The sequence below is a fragment of the Eurosta solidaginis genome, chromosome 1 (genome assembly GCF_040869045.1).
Source record: "Eurosta solidaginis isolate ZX-2024a chromosome 1, ASM4086904v1, whole genome shotgun sequence".
Lineage (NCBI taxonomy): Eukaryota > Metazoa > Arthropoda > Insecta > Diptera > Tephritidae > Eurosta > Eurosta solidaginis.
The window spans coordinates 228,035,547-228,055,715 of NC_090319.1; the positions used below are offsets into that span (position 1 = coordinate 228,035,547).

Genomic DNA, 20,169 nt, shown 5'->3' on the forward strand with positions numbered 1-20,169 from the left:
CACTTTTGATGCAGCTTCGACGAATATGTCGATATTTGTAAGCTTACTTTTTATCGAATACTCGGCTGCTTCGCTTAAATCGTACTTAAGTACAACAAAATCCAATAATTCTTGATATCTGGTTTCCTTCGAATGTTGAACCCAAATGTCAAAAAACTCCGTTCTTGGTGCGGTTATACTAAACTGCTTTGTGTTGTTGGTTTTCCGACAGGGTGAATAGCTGAGGATTGTTGTGCTGCCATCTTAAGTGTCGTTGATCGTTCTGATTTGTTATCCAATGTGAAGTATTTATATTACATTCAAGTATTGGCGTAGATGCTACCAAATGGGGTTGTCTTGTGTAGCGTTCCTGTGTGGTTATACCTGCATTAGGATTGTTTTGTATGTACCTGTTTTTATGCCTTGGTGACTGGTGCGGTAGGTTGTGGCAGGTTGAAGTCAGTGATCTTCGCCTTTTTGCTTTTGGTGTGCTCTGGTTGACCTTGCGCGTTTATTTTTGTGTGTTTTATGGCTACGTGTTTGTTCCCTGTACCTGGGAATTGGTTTTGCCGTTTTTAGATCAGCTTTAAAGGTTCAAATATCTCGTCGGAGCTGGTACGTACATACATCCTATTTTATATGTGGAGATAACAAAATCTACAAAAAAGAAAATTAAAAATAGATGTGCAAGGAATTCGCAATGATTTTTTTCTTTCTACTATTAGAGAATACTTCCGACTAAATTTAAAAAAAAATTTAGCCCGGGTGTCCGCGGATGTATGTAACTTTCTTGTCCCTAAAGTTAAAAATATAGAGAAAAAATACCTTTTCTTATTAATAACGAAATGTTAAATATATTGAAAATACTCTAATTGCGAAAGAATTACTATTAAAAAATTTTACTTACCTTCGGGCTTAGAATGCATCCAAAAAATTATATAAAAGTGTTCACTTAAAAGAAATATGAAGTTAAATATTCAACAAGAATTTTGCAAATTAATCAATGCATTTTACGGTCACTCCTGCCTTCTTACTTCAATTACTCAATATACATATATGAGCAAAAATATAAAAAAAAGCAGATATCCCGTTATTTTGTTTGTTTTCTTTCATTTCTCATTACACTTTTCTTGTAATAAGAACTTTGTTTTTGTCCAGCTAGCTTGTTCTACACGAAACACTGTGCAGCGACGCAAAATCCAACTATTCGCGAAATCCAAATCTGCAATTTGAAAGTCTAAAAAAAAGGTGAAAAATTTAACTACTAACTACTTATGTTGAAGAAATGTGGACTAAAAGCGAAAAATTTGCTTGCCGTCACACGTGTGCCACATAAATGTTCGTACCAACCAAAACAAAGAAAGAAGAATGCTGAATAAAATAAGTATGTGAAAATTATAGCGGGTGTTGGTATACGTTGCCAGAAAGGAAGCCTACGAAATCCAAAAAAAATAAAAAAAAATTTTTAATCACAAAAATTACAAAAAAATTTAAAATCCACAAAAAATGTTGAAATCGAAATAAACAAAACTACAAAAATATATAAAATAAAAAAAAAAGTACAAAATGTAAAAAAAAATTTTTTTAAAATGAAAAAAATAAAAAAAAATCAAAAACTGAAAATTACAAAAAAAATTTCCTAAAAATTCGAAGTCCAAATTTAAGGTTTGTGGAAAATGTTTAGAAATTAAACAAAACACATTAATTTTAAACAAAAACAATTACTCACAAAAATTACATACATGAAAATCAAAAAAAAAAAATAGGAGACGAAATTCATAATTTTCTACACAAAAATTACATGCACTAACTTTTACCAAAAATACAAAATTTACTATGTTACTAAAAATCAAATCTAACATAATTGGATAATACATAAAACTTTCACTCTACGAAAAAAAACGATTTCAAAAAAAGAAAAAAAATTATTAATTTTGAACTATATATGTATGTATGTGCATATGTATGTGCTGGTGCGTACAGTCTTCCGAAAAGCCAGTCCCAGTGATGAATAACGGCGCATAAAATAGCGGCACTAAAACCGTAAAATTATCTGTGTAGAATAAAATAACGGCACTAAAGCCGTCAAATCATCTATAAAGCATTAATTAACAACATTAACATTGCGGCACTAAAGCCGAAAAATCACCCTTAATGCAAGTGCGCAATAAAATAACGGCACTTAAACAGTATCATCGTATATCACAGTACAGCAGAAGAAAAAAAGAGGACAGAACAGCAGGCAGAGCAGCGGCAGCACAGTAAGGCAGAGGAGCGCAGCAAAGTACAGCAATGTACATATGTATGTATGAATAAAGTTATATTTTAATATATATGTATATTAAATTGATTTTGACATTACAATAAAAATTTAAATTTTAATAACCTTTCGAATTTCTACACTTGACAAAAAAAGTTACCATTAAATAATTACAATTTTAATGTTATTGATATCGAAATATACATTTAAACAATTTCATTTAACGAGTTAAAGCGGGGATTACCCTTATTGCATTGCGTTGAAAAAAAACTTGACTGTGAAGCAAATTGGAAATGTTTATAAAAATGCGAAAAATTATTGCAACTTTTTGACTTGGAAAAAGGATCAGAAGTTCAAAATTGTAGTTTTAATATGAAATTATTTAAAATTATATATAATTAAATGAAGTTGAATGAAAATTTTCCCAAATTATTAAATAAATTATAAATTAAAAGTTGCTTTGAAGCATGCATATTGCTTTGCTGAGATCTGGCTTAAGGAAGATAATTATAACTCAGATATCTTCTCGTGTAACTATGTCGTGTATAGGTAAATATCTCATTACGTAGTGCCAGTCTATTTATTTGCTGCTGCTATATTCCGCCACGTTCGGATATGCATGTTTATACTCAACATAGCTTATCTATATGTAGTGTTTACTCTCAGTTGCGAGATAGGGACCGCCTGGTGGTGCTTGCTGACTTCAATTTGCCTACAGTAAGTTGGATTGGCAACAGTGAATTAAACTTTTTGACGTCCACCACTCAGCATGATCTTTGTAAGAGTGCTTGATATACATTTACTACAATTAAACAATATATTAAATTGCAAAAATAAAATGCTGGATTTGGTATTTGCGGATGACCCTGTGGTATTGCTCTCAAGCGAATTCCCCCATTATCACTTCCAGAGGATCCACTTCATCCTACACTTGTGGTAATGCTTGATTATGCTCAGCCTGTGTTGTTTGATGCAGCAAAAGTAAAATCTAGCTTTCGATCAAGATGTTTTTGTAAGGCAGATTTTAATAAGCTGAATTATCTTATTTCCACCCATGACTGGTCGGATCTATATGCTTGTAAAGATGTCGAGTCAGCAACTTCTATTTTTTACAGTTCTCTCGATGGTTTCTTTGCATGCTGTGTACCTCTTCGTCATGGCAATGCTGGAACGGGCAAACCCCCGTGGTTCTCAAGACATCTTGTAAGTCTATATAATATTAAATCTAGGCTATACAAAGGATTTAAAATATCAGGATCATGCTCCGATTTTTCTAAATATTTAGTTGCTAGATCAAACTTTCATCGTTGTGGTTGTTGTTGTAGCGATTAGGTTACTCCCCGAAGGCTTTGGGGAGTGTTATCGATGTGATGGTCCTTTGTCGTATACAGATCCGATACGCTCCGGTAACACAGCACCATTAAGGTGCTGGCCCGACCATCTCGGAAACGATTTATATGGCCACATTAAACCTTCAGGCCATCCCTCCCTCCCCACCCCCAAGTTCCATGAGGAGCTTGGGGTCGCCAGAGCCTCGTCTGTTAGTGAAACGGGATTCGCCGCTCGAAGGTGAGGTTGACAATTGGGTTGGAGAAGCTATATATTGCGCTACACAACCCCTTGAATCCCAAACTTTCACCTTTTAATCAGCAGTGCTATAAACGTTACTTAAATCGGTGTAAGCTTCAATTTTTTAACAACCCGAAACAATTCTTTAGTTTTGTCAATTCTAAGAGAAAACCCTCAGGATTTCCATCTGCTTTGGCCTATGGATGTAAGAACGCAAGCTCGGATGATGATGTTGCCAACTTATTTGCTGAATACTTTAAGTCGACCTCTTCATCTCAACTTTTTCAATCGGATCTCTATCCTTACACCTTAGAAAGTTCTAATTGTATTCTGGTTCCTGTCGTAGATATAGATACTGTTCTGAAGAGTCTTCTGGAGTTGAAACCAATTACCTCTCCGGGTCCAGATGGTGTTCCTAATTGTGTTCTAAAGTGTTGCGCTGTCAACTTATCTAAGCCGATCCCTAAATTATTTACACTATCTCTTGAATCTTCTGTATTCCCTTCAATTTGGAAGCAATCATTTATTATTCCCTTACATAAGAAAGGTAGTAGGTCCAATATCGAGAACTACAGGGGCATAGCTAAACTTTCGGCTATTCCTAAAATGTTTGAAAAGATCATCACCTGCCAAATTCAATATGCATGTACTTCTTTATTATCACCCAGCCAACATGGTTTTGTGTGTAGAAGATCAACCACAACCAACTTGTTTGGTTCACCTCTCTAGTCATGGATGGATTTTTATCCAATAAGCAAACCGATGTTATTTATACCGACTTCAGCAAAGCATTTGATTCTGTTTTTAACTCATAAACTTGACTTACTGGGTTTTTCGGAGAATTTATTACTTTGACTTCGCAGCTATATCTTAAATAGAACTCAGCGAGTTATGTTCAAAAACAGTCTCTCAGAGTCGATAGAAGTAACTTCGGGTGTGCCTCAGGGTAGCCATCTGGGTCCATTACTTTTTACCCTCTTTATAAATGACTTAAGAATGGTTATCTCGTATTCCCGTGTTCTAATGTATGCAGATGATGTTAAACTATGCTCAGAAATGTGTGGCTGAAAAGGCTCACATTTTAGTACAAAGTCAAGGTGCAACCTTATATTCCCAGTTCATTGCGTTGCAAGAGCTGCCAAAAACTAGGGCACACCAAAAAAAGGTGCACCAGCAACCCAATATGCGATAATTGCAACCTTCCGCTTCATAGTCCTGACGCATGCGTCAGAACTTAATGCGCCGACTGCGTCGAAGAACACCCATCATCGGACCGCAACCGTCCAAAGTTTATCCAAGCCAGAGAAATCCTTATGATTAAAACCATTAAAAAATGCAGCCTAAGCGAAGCACGCGTAAAATATAAAAATAGTTTACCACCATCGCAACGCCTAAACACATACGCCAGCACCATAAAAATGGCACATCCACCAATACAGACGCCACAAATCCTAAGGATAAAAAGCTTACCAAAAATAACCACCCTACCGACTCCAATTTACCTACAAACAACACCATTACAAACCACTCTACAAATCTAACCGAAAAGCCAAGTTCAAGCACCAACTTTAAAAACAATTCTACTCATTCTCACTGTAAAAACTGTTCAACCCCACAAACTAATAAACTACCTAACCAAAAAAGTTCAACATCAGAATCAAAACTTACACAGCTATTGTCACCAATATCCGTTTTCATTCAAAATCTCTTAAAAAATAAAGACTACTACGTCAAAGACAATGACATCAGCAACAAATCCTTCTCGATGGATTACTCCATAGCGGATCTTTAAACCCAATCTCTGTAAAGCCCCCGCTTCTGTAAAGCTCACCTTTACAAAAGACAGAGCACTCCCTTCTCTCCTTCTTTCAATCATGAACCTAAATATTCTCCAGTTTTTTACAACAACTTCACTGAACTAAGCTGCTATTCAAACAGCACAACCCAAGTGTTATCGCAATCCAAGAAACCCATTGCCCTCACATTCTAAATCTAGCTTATCTAAATAGTTACTCCATATACTTTGTAAATGCGATTTCTAATACTACAGCCAAACAGGGAGGCGGCTTAGTAATAAGGAGCAACATACCACACAAAAAGATCGGCGTAAACTCTCATCTCTAATTGGTGCTGATCGAAGTCGAATTAAGCATCAAATTCACCGTGGCATCCATCTATATCCCCCCTTGTGAAAAATTCAGCCACAGAGACTTAACCAACATTTTCGGATCAGTTAACACCCCTCTTATAGTGCTCAGTGATTTCAACGGTTGGAGCAGCCTATGGGGTGCTACCACCACCAATCGCCGAGGACATATAATAGAAAATGCTATAAGGTTATCCGGCCTGAGCGTTTGAAATGATGGCAGTCCGACCCACTTTTCCACCCACTCCTCCTTTTCCCATGTAGACATATCTCTTTGCTCTCCTCCATTGTTTCCACTAATAAAGTGGAACATATTAGATTACCTCCATAACAGTGACCACTTCCCTATAACCCTAAGTTCCTCACTAAATCCTAATATTTCCTATCGCACCAAAATTCCTCTTGGATTTTTCTGACTGGGAGAACTTTAAAAAAGACGTTGACCACGAATTAAGAGCCCGTGCTGAACAATTTGGCAAAATTATTTTATAGTGCTAGTCAGAACAGTCACAAAAGCGAAAATTCAAAAATATTTCAATATCGTAGATAAACAGTAGATAATTTGTAAACTAAGACATAATGGTTACATTATAAATTTATAGAGCTAAGCCTAGGGACGCAGAACAGAAATAAGAATAAAGGACTTTGCAATGGTAATACAGTAATAATTATTAGATTCTATCCTTAGAGAAAATAGGAGGTGGCAAGAAAAAAAGATAGAAGATCAGTAGGTAAAGAGAGTCAGTTAAAGAAGGAGAGGTGAGTCAGATATAACACAAGATTAATTCTTTTTTGAAATGCAGTGAATTACTTATTTGTCTTATTCTGGCTGGAAGGGAGTTCCAAAGGCGGATCGAACTAACGAAGAATTGTTGTTCAGAAATTAGCATACGATGTTTAACATGTGCAAGAACCATTGTCCTCGTAGAATGAAGAAATTGAAGCCTTCGATATAGGTAATAAGGCTTCTTCGTGTAGATTATCTTATGTAAGGTAATAAGTGTTCTAACCGTTAAAAGGTTGTCAAAAGAAATGTCTAGCAACTTTTCAGAATAACAGGAAACGTGAACAAGTCTATTCAGCCTGTAACATTAAGCTTCTTTTTACTCACAGCGTCACAGTTAGAAAAAATCTCACAGCCGCAGAGGAGCGTAGGTATTAAGTACGCTTTGGATAAAAAATAAATAAAAAAAATAAAAGTAGTCGAATATGTAGCGCAGTGAAATACTGTGTCAACCACCCAACGGTACTAAAGATATCGTCTTTCCAGGTCAATGTTTTGTTAAAAAATATGCCAAGATTTCTTGCCGTGTCAACATATTCTATAACAGAATTTTCAAACATAATATTGTCTAAGCTACCGGCTTTCTGCGGATGACAAAACACTTCGACTTTCTAGGATTTAGACATTAACCGTTACCCATACACCTATTTGACTAAGGTCATTATTCAAATTACTTATACATGAACTCATACAATCGACAAGACAGCACGTATACAATGGAACATCGTCAGGATAAATGTGGACGTCACAATACTTAGGGACATGAGGCAGGCCATTAATGTACAATACAAATAACAAAGGATCAAGGATTGACCCTTGGGGCACACCTCGCGAAACGTCTAACTAGTTTGACTTTCTACTATCTACACATACTGCCTGCGTTCTGCCGTCTAGATAAGATATGACTAGGTTGGTTGCATGACTGGAATAATTAAACATGTTTTCCAGCTATTTACGTAGTAGGGTATGGTCAACAGAGTCAACGGTTTTGGAGTGGTCAAGAAGCGTTAGGAAAGCCGTAATGTTATACAGACCAATTCTAAATATTCTCGCGGATTTTTTTATTCCCGCGGAAAAATTCCTCCAATTCTGTTCTCCTAGGGAGAACAATAATTGGGGAATAGGAATTTCGAATTTTCGAAGTCAGCTGTTTTGTCAATTGAAATTTCGTTGCACATTTCTTATTTTGTTTAAAATATTGAAAAGTTTAATTATTGTTGCAAATTTGTTGGAAATTAAGAAATAAAATATAAACAATGCACTGTATTTATTGCATTTCATGTGGTATTCACTGAAATGAGCAATGAATTGGTGACACAGCAACATCAACAGCGGAACATAAGAAGAAGACGGTCGCATAACATAAATCTGCCGGAGTTGCCTGCTTTCATTCAGCAAAGCAATTTTCTGGCGGCCAAGTTAGTTGAATTCGTCCTTCGTCATATGCCAAAATTTATTTAAGCCTTATTAAAAAATCCTTGCGCTATTTCTGGATGGCTGCATCAGATATGTATACCAAGAGCTCTACCGTTGCTTATGATATACTTTTCGACTTAAAATAAAGAATATTGTGGTTGTAGTTGTTGTTGTATTAACAGTGAGAATATTGTGGTAGAATGTAAATACATATTTTAGCACAAATTTATACAAATAAGTGTTCTTTCTTAAAACGAACCAATTTCCTTTAACTATTTTGATGCATTCCCTTCAATTTAACCAAGTGAAAAAACTCCTATGAAATGGCAGAGAAATCTCCCTCTCCCTCACATTCATAATACCTACTTTTCTCCCATAACCAGTTTCCGCTTTTTCGAACATTGTTCAGAATAGGAGGAAAGGGAGAAGTGAAAAAACTCACAAGGAATTTTTATTTAGAATACGAGGAATGGGAGAAGGGAAAAAACTCGCACGGAATTTTCGTTTAGAATTGGGCTGATAATCTATGCGCTCCCGTATATCTTCTACCACAGAAATAAGTGCCGTAGTACAGCTTCTTTTTGGTCTGAAATCAGACTGCTGGTCCGTTAAAAGTTTATTTTCGTGCACATACATATGTGGCGATCTGCCCATGTAGGATGCGCTCAACGACCTTCGAAAAAAAGGCGGTATGTCTATCGGCCTGTACTCTTTATTTTGTTTGGGAATAGGGATAACTTTAACAACTTTCTAACATTTTGGAAAGAGTTTATTAAGGATAGAGTTTATTAGGATAGGGTTTATTAAATAGGTTATGTGGGACAGGCTTACGGTTAGAATAATTTTCACAAATTTTGCACAAATTCCGTCTAAACCTATAGCGTTGGACTTTACAGAAAGTATGGCTTTCACAACATACACGAACAAACTCGAGAGGACTTCCATCAACATTAAAACGATCACAGTAGTTGTCAATACATACATTAGCAACCGAAGGAGGTAACTTTAAAGAACTATCATTGATATCATTAATATCTACATCGGGGAGGACAGAGAGATCAGATTTGGATTTGCCAATTCCAATTTTCTTGATCGTATTCCAAGTTTCCTTTGAATTTAAAGCGGTGCTGAACTTATTTTCATTGAAATATACTTTAGCCGATTTTATGGCTTTATTGGCAGTGAGTTGTGCAGCTTTGAAGCGCATATGCATTTCCACAGTTCTGTATCTTTTCCACCGAGAGTAAGCTAGGTTACGCAAGTGAATTAGATGATTAATTCTGACGTCCAACCATGGATTAGCATTGTGTTTCGTCACCTTAAGTTTCGTAGGAACGTGGTCGTCAAAGAGCTTATTTATGCTGTGTTGAAGGAACTTAGTTTGCCCATCCACCGATGCCATCGTTCGAATCATTCTCCAGTCGACAGACTCCACTGCTTCAGCAAGTGCACTATAATTCATACGTTTGAAAGTTGTAAGTAATGAATAGGAGGTCGTGTATAGAAAAATTGGGAGCAGACAGCTGGTCGTAAAGAAGTACTTTCTCTGAGTCGTTTACAAAGAAGAGGTCTAGCAGCGAGGAACTAGTGTTGGTACGGTAATGTTAGCAGGGAAGAGTCCCAGAGATTCCTAACTTAGCTTAAGACTAGAATCAACGAGCAGGTTGCTGTTGAAGTCACTAGCTAGGACAATATTTTCGTAATTTAAGAGAAGAGGTTGCAGAAAATCAGTAAAGCTAGCAACATTTACTTGGCGATTAGGTCTATATGCACAGCCGACAAGGAGCTTATCTCACTTTGATGAAAAACCATCAACGAACACAAATTCTACACAATCACCGGTACAAGAGCTACAACATGATTTACAGGACAAACTACTATTAACATATATAGCAACACCACCACCACTTCTGTCAGCTCTGCACAAACCATGAAGCCTCTAACATTGCTAAAACGATACGCAAAGCTGGAAACCACTGTATCCCTCAAGCATCACCCTGCGGAAGAAACCACGTGCCCTGGTGGAATAAAGAACTCACTACACTAAGGAGAGAGAAAAAGCAAGCTTGGCATAGATTTAGAAGAAACCCCATACCCACCAACCTTATGAATTTCAAAAAATTAAATGCCAAATTCCGGAAAGAAATGAAAATCCAAAAAAAAGTGCAGCTTCTTAAAATTTACTGAGCAGATTTCTCCAACTCCTCTGTGTCCGAAATCTGGAATAAAATTAACAGACTATGCCATAGAAATCCACACACACCTTTAGTTGCAATTAAAACCAACAACTGCATATCCTCTATAGGAAGTAAGAAATAAATATTTCCTATTGAAATTTAGAAATAAAATTATTTTATTATCTCACAATGAAAAAGGTTAATGACGAACTGAACAATGAAAACTTGAACAATAAAAAATAAATGTTCGTTGCTAAGCACCACTTTTGTTCTGAAAACTTGAACTGCACCGCCACACTACCCTCCTTGGTAGAGAATTTGGCACAAATCCAAAATTTCTCGAAATCGAATTTTCCTGCCGGACCGCATCGCGTATTCTGGAACTGGTGCATTTTTAGGAACAGGTACAGACGTTGAAACAGGAACAGATGTAGAAGTAGGAATAGGTGTTGAAACAATGTCATCTTGAATAACAAAAGCTGGTTTTACACGATCAATAGAGACTTTAGTTGGTTCATTTCGAATTTTGAGTGTGACTGTTTTTTTTATCACTTCATACGGGCCGGTGTATGGAGGCTGGAGTGCTTTAAGAAATGGTCCAACTTTGAGAAAGGCATGACTGCATTTCGAAAGTTCCTTGAAAACAAAAACTCCAGGTTGACAGTATCTTGATGCTGGAAGTGGACTTAAGCGCGACATAAAATCACGTAAACTTGAAAGAAAACTGCTTGTATCATCGGAAGTTTTGTGTCCAAGACTTGAAGAAAGAAATTCAAATGGCAAACGAATCGTTTCACCATAAACCATTTCATAGGAAGTAGCCTTGATATCGTCTTTAAAAGCTGAGCGAATTCCAAGTAGAACTAGAGGCAAAGCCCGAACCCAGTCAATGTCGGAATGAGCCATGATTGCGGCTTTCAAGTGACGATGTAATCGTTCGACTAAACCAATTGTTTAACAAAAAATTTGAAAAGATGAGAAGAAAATTGAGCTCCACGATCTGAGGTTATAATTTCAGGAACGCCAAAGCGAGATATCCAACAATCAAAAAGTGCAGGAGTCACATTAACTGCAGTTATGTTCTGCAAAGGATAAACCTCAGGCCATCAAGTAAAACGATCGATGACAGTCAAGCAAAATCGAAAAGAACATGCAAGTGGAAGTGGACCAATCAGATCAATGTGAATATGCGAAAATCTCTTTGTTGGAGTTTCAAAATTTTCAAGTGAAGCGTGAACATGGCGTGAAATTTTTCATCGTTGACAAGCATTACAAGCACGAGCCCAATTTCGACAGTCTTTATTCATTGACGGCCACACAAAACGATCGCTAATTAACTTGAGCGAAGAATTGGCACCTGGATGGCTCAAGTTATATAGCTGATCAAAAACAGAACGACGAAACGGTGATGTGATGAATGTCCGAGCTTTTCCTGTTGATGTATCACAAAACACAGTAAGTGAGGAACCAGGAATTGGCACACGCTCGATGCAGAGAGAAGAATTTTCTTGAGTAATTCTTTTAAGTTCATCGTCTTCTTCTTGAGAGTCGTCGACTTGCTATCTACGTAGTATGCTAAAGCTTCTACATTGCTCAATTATCTTGCATCTGGCTCACATGTCATCTTTTTGCCGGATATTTGAGTGGTTTCATGTGATTGTGATTCCGCGTTGATACTTCTGCCGCATAAAGTAACTCACCAGGACTTATAGATTGCAAGAGGTCATCCACTCGACGCCGTTTGGTTTTTTCACTGCAGCTAACAAAGTCCTTCTTTCGTTTTCCGGGGTCGGGGTTACCTGAAGAAGTGGTTGGTTGATCTGATGGCAACTTTGAATCCACCGTTATTGGAAATGTGAAGTCTGCACTCGAAAGCCACTCCGAGTTTTTATTCAAAAATCGCTCCTTATGTCTTCCAGAAGTGTTCCACTTTTGATGCAGCTTCGACGAATATGTCGATATTTGTAAGCTTACTTTTTATCGAATACTCGGCTGCTTCGCTTAAATCGTACTTAAGTACAACAAAATCCAATAATTCTTGATATCTGGTTTCCTTCGAATGTTGAACCCAAATGTCAAAAAACTCCGTTCTTGGTGCGGTTATACTAAACTGCTTTGTGTTGTTGGTTTTCCGACAGGGTGAATAGCTGAGGATTGTTGTGCTGCCATCTTAAGTGTCGTTGATCGTTCTGATTTGTTATCCAATGTGAAGTATTTATATTACATTCAAGTATTGGCGTAGATGCTACCAAATGGGGTTGTCTTGTGTAGCGTTCCTGTGTGGTTATACCTGCATTAGGATTGTTTTGTATGTACCTGTTTTTATGCCTTGGTGACTGGTGCGGTAGGTTGTGGCAGGTTGAAGTCAGTGATCTTCGCCTTTTTGCTTTTGGTGTGCTCTGGTTGACCTTGCGCGTTTATTTTTGTGTGTTTTATGGCTACGTGTTTGTTCCCTGTACCTGGGAATTGGTTTTGCCGTTTTTAGATCAGCTTTAAAGGTTCAAATATCTCGTCGGAGCTGGTACGTACATACATCCTATTTTATATGTGGAGATAACAAAATCTACAAAAAAGAAAATTAAAAATAGATGTGCAAGGAATTCGCAATGATTTTTTCTTTCTACTATTAGAGAATACTTCCGACTAAATTTAAAAAAAAAATTTAGCCCGGGTGTCCGCGGATGTATGTAACTTTCTTGTCCCTAAAGTTAAAAATATAGAGAAAAAATACCTTTTCTTATTAATAACGAAATGTTAAATATATTGAAAATACTCTAATTGCGAAAGAATTACTATTAAAAAATTTTACTTACCTTCGGGCTTAGAATGCATCCAAAAAATTATATAAAAGTGTTCACTTAAAAGAAATATGAAGTTAAATATTCAACAAGAATTTTGCAAATTAATCAATGCATTTTACGGTCACTCCTGCCTTCTTACTTCAATTACTCAATATACATATATGAGCAAAAATATAAAAAAAAGCAGATATCCCGTTATTTTGTTTGTTTTCTTTCATTTCTCATTACACTTTTCTTGTAATAAGAACTTTGTTTTTGTCCAGCTAGCTTGTTCTACACGAAACACTGTGCAGCGACGCAAAATCCAACTATTCGCGAAATCCAAATCTGCAATTTGAAAGTCTAAAAAAAAGGTGAAAAATTTAACTACTAACTACTTATGTTGAAGAAATGTGGACTAAAAGCGAAAAATTTGCTTGCCGTCACACGTGTGCCACATAAATGTTCGTACCAACCAAAACAAAGAAAGAAGAATGCTGAATAAAATAAGTATGTGAAAATTATAGCGGGTGTTGGTATACGTTGCCAGAAAGGAAGCCTACGAAATCCAAAAAAAATAAAAAAAAATTTTTAATCACAAAAATTACAAAAAAATTTAAAATCCACAAAAAATGTTGAAATCGAAATAAACAAAACTACAAAAATATATAAAATAAAAAAAAAAGTACAAAATGTAAAAAAAAATTTTTTTAAAATGAAAAAAATAAAAAAAAATCAAAAACTGAAAATTACAAAAAAAATTTCCTAAAAATTCGAAGTCCAAATTTAAGGTTTGTGGAAAATGTTTAGAAATTAAACAAAACACATTAATTTTAAACAAAAACAATTACTCACAAAAATTACATACATGAAAATCAAAAAAAAAAAATAGGAGACGAAATTCATAATTTTCTACACAAAAATTACATGCACTAACTTTTACCAAAAATACAAAATTTACTATGTTACTAAAAATCAAATCTAACATAATTGGATAATACATAAAACTTTCACTCTACGAAAAAAACGATTTCAAAAAAAGAAAAAAAATTATTAATTTTGAACTATATATGTATGTATGTGCATATGTATGTGCTGGTGCGTACAGTCTTCCGAAAAGCCAGTCCCAGTGATGAATAACGGCGCATAAAATAGCGGCACTAAAACCGTAAAATTATCTGTGTAGAATAAAATAACGGCACTAAAGCCGTCAAATCATCTATAAAGCATTAATTAACAACATTAACATTGCGGCACTAAAGCCGAAAAATCACCCTTAATGCAAGTGCGCAATAAAATAACGGCACTTAAACAGTATCATCGTATATCACAGTACAGCAGAAGAAAAAAAAGAGGACAGAACAGCAGGCAGAGCAGCGGCAGCACAGTAAGGCAGAGGAGCGCAGCAAAGTACAGCAATGTACATATGTATGTATGAATAAAGTTATATTTTAATATATATGTATATTAAATTGATTTTGACATTACAATAAAAATTTAAATTTTAATAACCTTTCGAATTTCTACACTTGACAAAAAAAGTTACCATTAAATAATTACAATTTTAATGTTATTGATATCGAAATATACATTTAAACAATTTCATTTAACGAGTTAAAGCGGGGATTACCCTTATTGCATTGCGTTGAAAAAAAACTTGACTGTGAAGCAAATTGGAAATGTTTATAAAAATGCGAAAAATTATTGCAACTTTTTGACTTGGAAAAAGGATCAGAAGTTCAAAATTGTAGTTTTAATATGAAATTATTTAAAATTATATATAATTAAATGAAGTTGAATGAAAATTTTCCCAAATTATTAAATAAATTATAAATTAAAAGTTGCTTTGAAGCATGCATATTGCTTTGCTGAGATCTGGCTTAAGGAAGATAATTATAACTCAGATATCTTCTCGTGTAACTATGTCGTGTATAGGTAAAGATCTCATTACGTAGTGCCAGTCTATTTATTTGCTGCTGCTATATTCCGCCACGTTCGGATATGCATGTTTATACTCAACATAGCTTATCTATATGTAGTGTTTACTCTCAGTTGCGAGATAGGGACCGCCTGGTGGTGCTTGCTGACTTCAATTTGCCTACAGTAAGTTGGATTGGCAACAGTGAATTAAACTTTTTGACGTCCACCACTCAGCATGATCTTTGTAAGAGTGCTTGATATACATTTACTACAATTAAACAATATATTAAATTGCAAAAATAAAATGCTGGATTTGGTATTTGCGGATGACCCTGTGGTATTGCTCTCAAGCGAATTCCCCCATTATCACTTCCAGAGGATCCACTTCATCCTACACTTGTGGTAATGCTTGATTATGCTCAGCCTGTGTTGTTTGATGCAGCAAAAGTAAAATCTAGCTTTCGATCAAGATGTTTTTGTAAGGCAGATTTTAATAAGCTGAATTATCTTATTTCCACCCATGACTGGTCGGATCTATATGCTTGTAAAGATGTCGAGTCAGCAACTTCTATTTTTTACAGTTCTCTCGATGGTTTCTTTGCATGCTGTGTACCTCTTCGTCATGGCAATGCTGGAACGGGCAAACCCCCGTGGTTCTCAAGACATCTTGTAAGTCTATATAATATTAAATCTAGGCTATACAAAGGATTTAAAATATCAGGATCATGCTCCGATTTTTCTAAATATTTAGTTGCTAGATCAAACTTTCATCGTTGTGGTTGTTGTTGTAGCGATTAGGTTACTCCCCGAAGGCTTTGGGGAGTGTTATCGATGTGATGGTCCTTTGTCGTATACAGATCCGATACGCTCCGGTAACACAGCACCATTAAGGTGCTGGCCCGACCATCTCGGAAACGATTTATATGGCCACATTAAACCTTCAGGCCATCCCTCCCTCCCCACCCCCAAGTTCCATGAGGAGCTTGGGGTCGCCAGAGCCTCGTCTGTTAGTGAAACGGGATTCGCCGCTCGAAGGTGAGGTTGACAATTGGGTTGGAGAAGCTATATATTGCGCTACACAACCCCTTGAATCCCAAACTTTCACCTTTTAATCAGCAGTGCTATAAACGTTACTTAAATCGGTGTAAGCTTCAATTTTTTAACAACCCGAAACAATTCTTTAGTTTTGTCAATTCTAAGAGAAAACCCTCAGGATTTCCATCTGCTTTGGCCTATGGATGTAAGAACGCAAGCTCGGATGATGATGTTGCCAACTTATTTGCTGAATACTTTAAGTCGACCTCTTCATCTCAACTTTTTCAATCGGATCTCTATCCTTACACCTTAGAAAGTTCTAATTGTATTCTGGTTCCTGTCGTAGATATAGATACTGTTCTGAAGAGTCTTCTGGAGTTGAAACCAATTACCTCTCCGGGTCCAGATGGTGTTCCTAATTGTGTTCTAAAGTGTTGCGCTGTCAACTTATCTAAGCCGATCCCTAAATTATTTACACTATCTCTTGAATCTTCTGTATTCCCTTCAATTTGGAAGCAATCATTTATTATTCCCTTACATAAGAAAGGTAGTAGGTCCAATATCGAGAACTACAGGGGCATAGCTAAACTTTCGGCTATTCCTAAAATGTTTGAAAAGATCATCACCTGCCAAATTCAATATGCATGTACTTCTTTATTATCACCCAGCCAACATGGTTTTGTGTGTAGAAGATCAACCACAACCAACTTGTTTGGTTCACCTCTCTAGTCATGGATGGATTTTTATCCAATAAGCAAACCGATGTTATTTATACCGACTTCAGCAAAGCATTTGATTCTGTTTTTAACTCATAAACTTGACTTACTGGGTTTTTCGGAGAATTTATTACTTTGACTTCGCAGCTATATCTTAAATAGAACTCAGCGAGTTATGTTCAAAAACAGTCTCTCAGAGTCGATAGAAGTAACTTCGGGTGTGCCTCAGGGTAGCCATCTGGGTCCATTACTTTTTACCCTCTTTATAAATGACTTAAGAATGGTTATCTCGTATTCCCGTGTTCTAATGTATGCAGATGATGTTAAACTATGCTCAGAAATGTGTGGCTGAAAAGGCTCACATTTTAGTACAAAGTCAAGGTGCAACCTTATATTCCCAGTTCATTGCGTTGCAAGAGCTGCCAAAAACTAGGGCACACCAAAAAAAGGTGCACCAGCAACCCAATATGCGATAATTGCAACCTTCCGCTTCATAGTCCTGACGCATGCGTCAGAACTTAATGCGCCGACTGCGTCGAAGAACACCCATCATCGGACCGCAACCGTCCAAAGTTTATCCAAGCCAGAGAAATCCTTATGATTAAAACCATTAAAAAATGCAGCCTAAGCGAAGCACGCGTAAAATATAAAAATAGTTTACCACCATCGCAACGCCTAAACACATACGCCAGCACCATAAAAATGGCACATCCACCAATACAGACGCCACAAATCCTAAGGATAAAAAGCTTACCAAAAATAACCACCCTACCGACTCCAATTTACCTACAAACAACACCATTACAAACCACTCTACAAATCTAACCGAAAAGCCAAGTTCAAGCACCAACTTTAAAAACAATTCTACTCATTCTCACTGTAAAAACTGTTCAACCCCACAAACTAATAAACTACCTAACCAAAAAAGTTCAACATCAGAATCAAAACTTACACAGCTATTGTCACCAATATCCGTTTTCATTCAAAATCTCTTAAAAAATAAAGACTACTACGTCAAAGACAATGACATCAGCAACAAATCCTTCTCGATGGATTACTCCATAGCGGATCTTTAAACCCAATCTCTGTAAAGCCCCCGCTTCTGTAAAGCTCACCTTTACAAAAGACAGAGCACTCCCTTCTCTCCTTCTTTCAATCATGAACCTAAATATTCTCCAGTTTTTTACAACAACTTCACTGAACTAAGCTGCTATTCAAACAGCACAACCCAAGTGTTATCGCAATCCAAGAAACCCATTGCCCTCACATTCTAAATCTAGCTTATCTAAATAGTTACTCCATATACTTTGTAAATGCGATTTCTAATACTACAGCCAAACAGGGAGGCGGCTTAGTAATAAGGAGCAACATACCACACAAAAAGATCGGCGTAAACTCTCATCTCTAATTGGTGCTGATCGAAGTCGAATTAAGCATCAAATTCACCGTGGCATCCATCTATATCCCCCCTTGTGAAAAATTCAGCCACAGAGACTTAACCAACATTTTCGGATCAGTTAACACCCCTCTTATAGTGCTCAGTGATTTCAACGGTTGGAGCAGCCTATGGGGTGCTACCACCACCAATCGCCGAGGACATATAATAGAAAATGCTATAAGGTTATCCGGCCTGAGCGTTTGAAATGATGGCAGTCCGACCCACTTTTCCACCCACTCCTCCTTTTCCCATGTAGACATATCTCTTTGCTCTCCTCCATTGTTTCCACTAATAAAGTGGAACATATTAGATTACCTCCATAACAGTGACCACTTCCCTATAACCCTAAGTTCCTCACTAAATCCTAATATTTCCTATCGCACCAAAATTCCTCTTGGATTTTTCTGACTGGGAGAACTTTAAAAAAGACGTTGACCACGAATTAAGAGCCCGTGCTGAACAATTTGGCAAAATTATTTTATAGTGCTAGTCAGAACAGTCACAAAAGCGAAAATTCAAAAATATTTCAATATCGTAGATAAACAGTAGATAATTTGTAAACTAAGACATAATGGTTACATTATAAATTTATAGAGCTAAGCCTAGGGACGCAGAACAGAAATAAGAATAAAGGACTTTGCAATGGTAATACAGTAATAATTATTAGATTCTATCCTTAGAGAAAATAGGAGGTGGCAAGAAAAAAAGATAGAAGATCAGTAGGTAAAGAGAGTCAGTTAAAGAAGGAGAGGTGAGTCAGATATAACACAAGATTAATTCTTTTTTGAAATGCAGTGAATTACTTATTTGTCTTATTCTGGCTGGAAGGGAGTTCCAAAGGCGGATCGAACTAACGAAGAATTGTTGTTCAGAAATTAGCATACGATGTTTAACATGTGCAAGAACCATTGTCCTCGTAGAATGAAGAAATTGAAGCCTTCGATATAGGTAATAAGGCTTCTTCGTGTAGATTATCTTATGTAAGGTAATAAGTGTTCTAACCGTTAAAAGGTTGTCAAAAGAAATGTCTAGCAACTTTTCAGAATAACAGGAAACGTGAACAAGTCTATTCAGCCTGTAACATTAAGCTTCTTTTTACTCACAGCGTCACAGTTAGAAAAAATCTCACAGCCGCAGAGGAGCGTAGGTATTAAGTACGCTTTGGATAAAAAATAAATAAAAAAAATAAAAGTAGTCGAATATGTAGCGCAGTGAAATACTGTGTCAACCACCCAACGGTACTAAAGATATCGTCTTTCCAGGTCAATGTTTTGTTAAAAAATATGCCAAGATTTCTTGCCGTGTCAACATATTCTATAACAGAATTTTCAAACATAATATTGTCTAAGCTACCGGCTTTCTGCGGATGACAAAACACTTCGACTTTCTAGGATTTAGACATTAACCGTTACCCATACACCTATTTGACTAAGGTCATTATTCAAATTACTTATACATGAACTCATACAATCGACAAGACAGCACGTATACAATGGAACATCGTCAGGATAAATGTGGACGTCACAATACTTAGGGACATGAGGCAGGCCATTAATGTACAATACAAATAACAAAGGATCAAGGATTGACCCTTGGGGCACACCTCGCGAAACGTCTAACTAGTTTGACTTTCTACTATCTACACATACTGCCTGCGTTCTGCCGTCTAGATAAGATATGACTAGGTTGGTTGCATGACTGGAATAATTAAACATGTTTTCCAGCTATTTACGTAGTAGGGTATGGTCAACAGAGTCAACGGTTTTGGAGTGGTCAAGAAGCGTTAGGAAAGCCGTAATGTTATACAGACCAATTCTAAATATTCTCGCGGATTTTTTTATTCCCGCGGAAAAATTCCTCCAATTCTGTTCTCCTAGGGAGAACAATAATTGGGGAATAGGAATTTCGAATTTTCGAAGTCAGCTGTTTTGTCAATTGAAATTTCGTTG

The 20,169-nt window shown here is 36.4% G+C and overlaps 1 protein-coding gene across 3 annotated transcripts in view; it reads left to right on the forward strand.

The window, feature by feature from the left end:
* Ns1 (Nucleostemin 1) overlaps window positions 1-20,169 on the forward strand; it is a 607,795-nt gene that overhangs the window by 116,688 nt on the left and 470,938 nt on the right. Inside the window, exon 5 of one of the 3 annotated variants that reach the window (XM_067760205.1) lies at window positions 1,138-1,780. The exons of the other annotated variants lie outside the window; for them this stretch is intronic. Within the exon in view, the coding sequence (XP_067616306.1) occupies window positions 1,138-1,220 (83 nt within the window). The 3' untranslated portion in view covers window positions 1,221-1,780. Of the gene's footprint in view, window positions 1-1,137; window positions 1,781-20,169 lie in introns of those variants that run through there. 3 annotated transcript variants of the gene reach the window in all.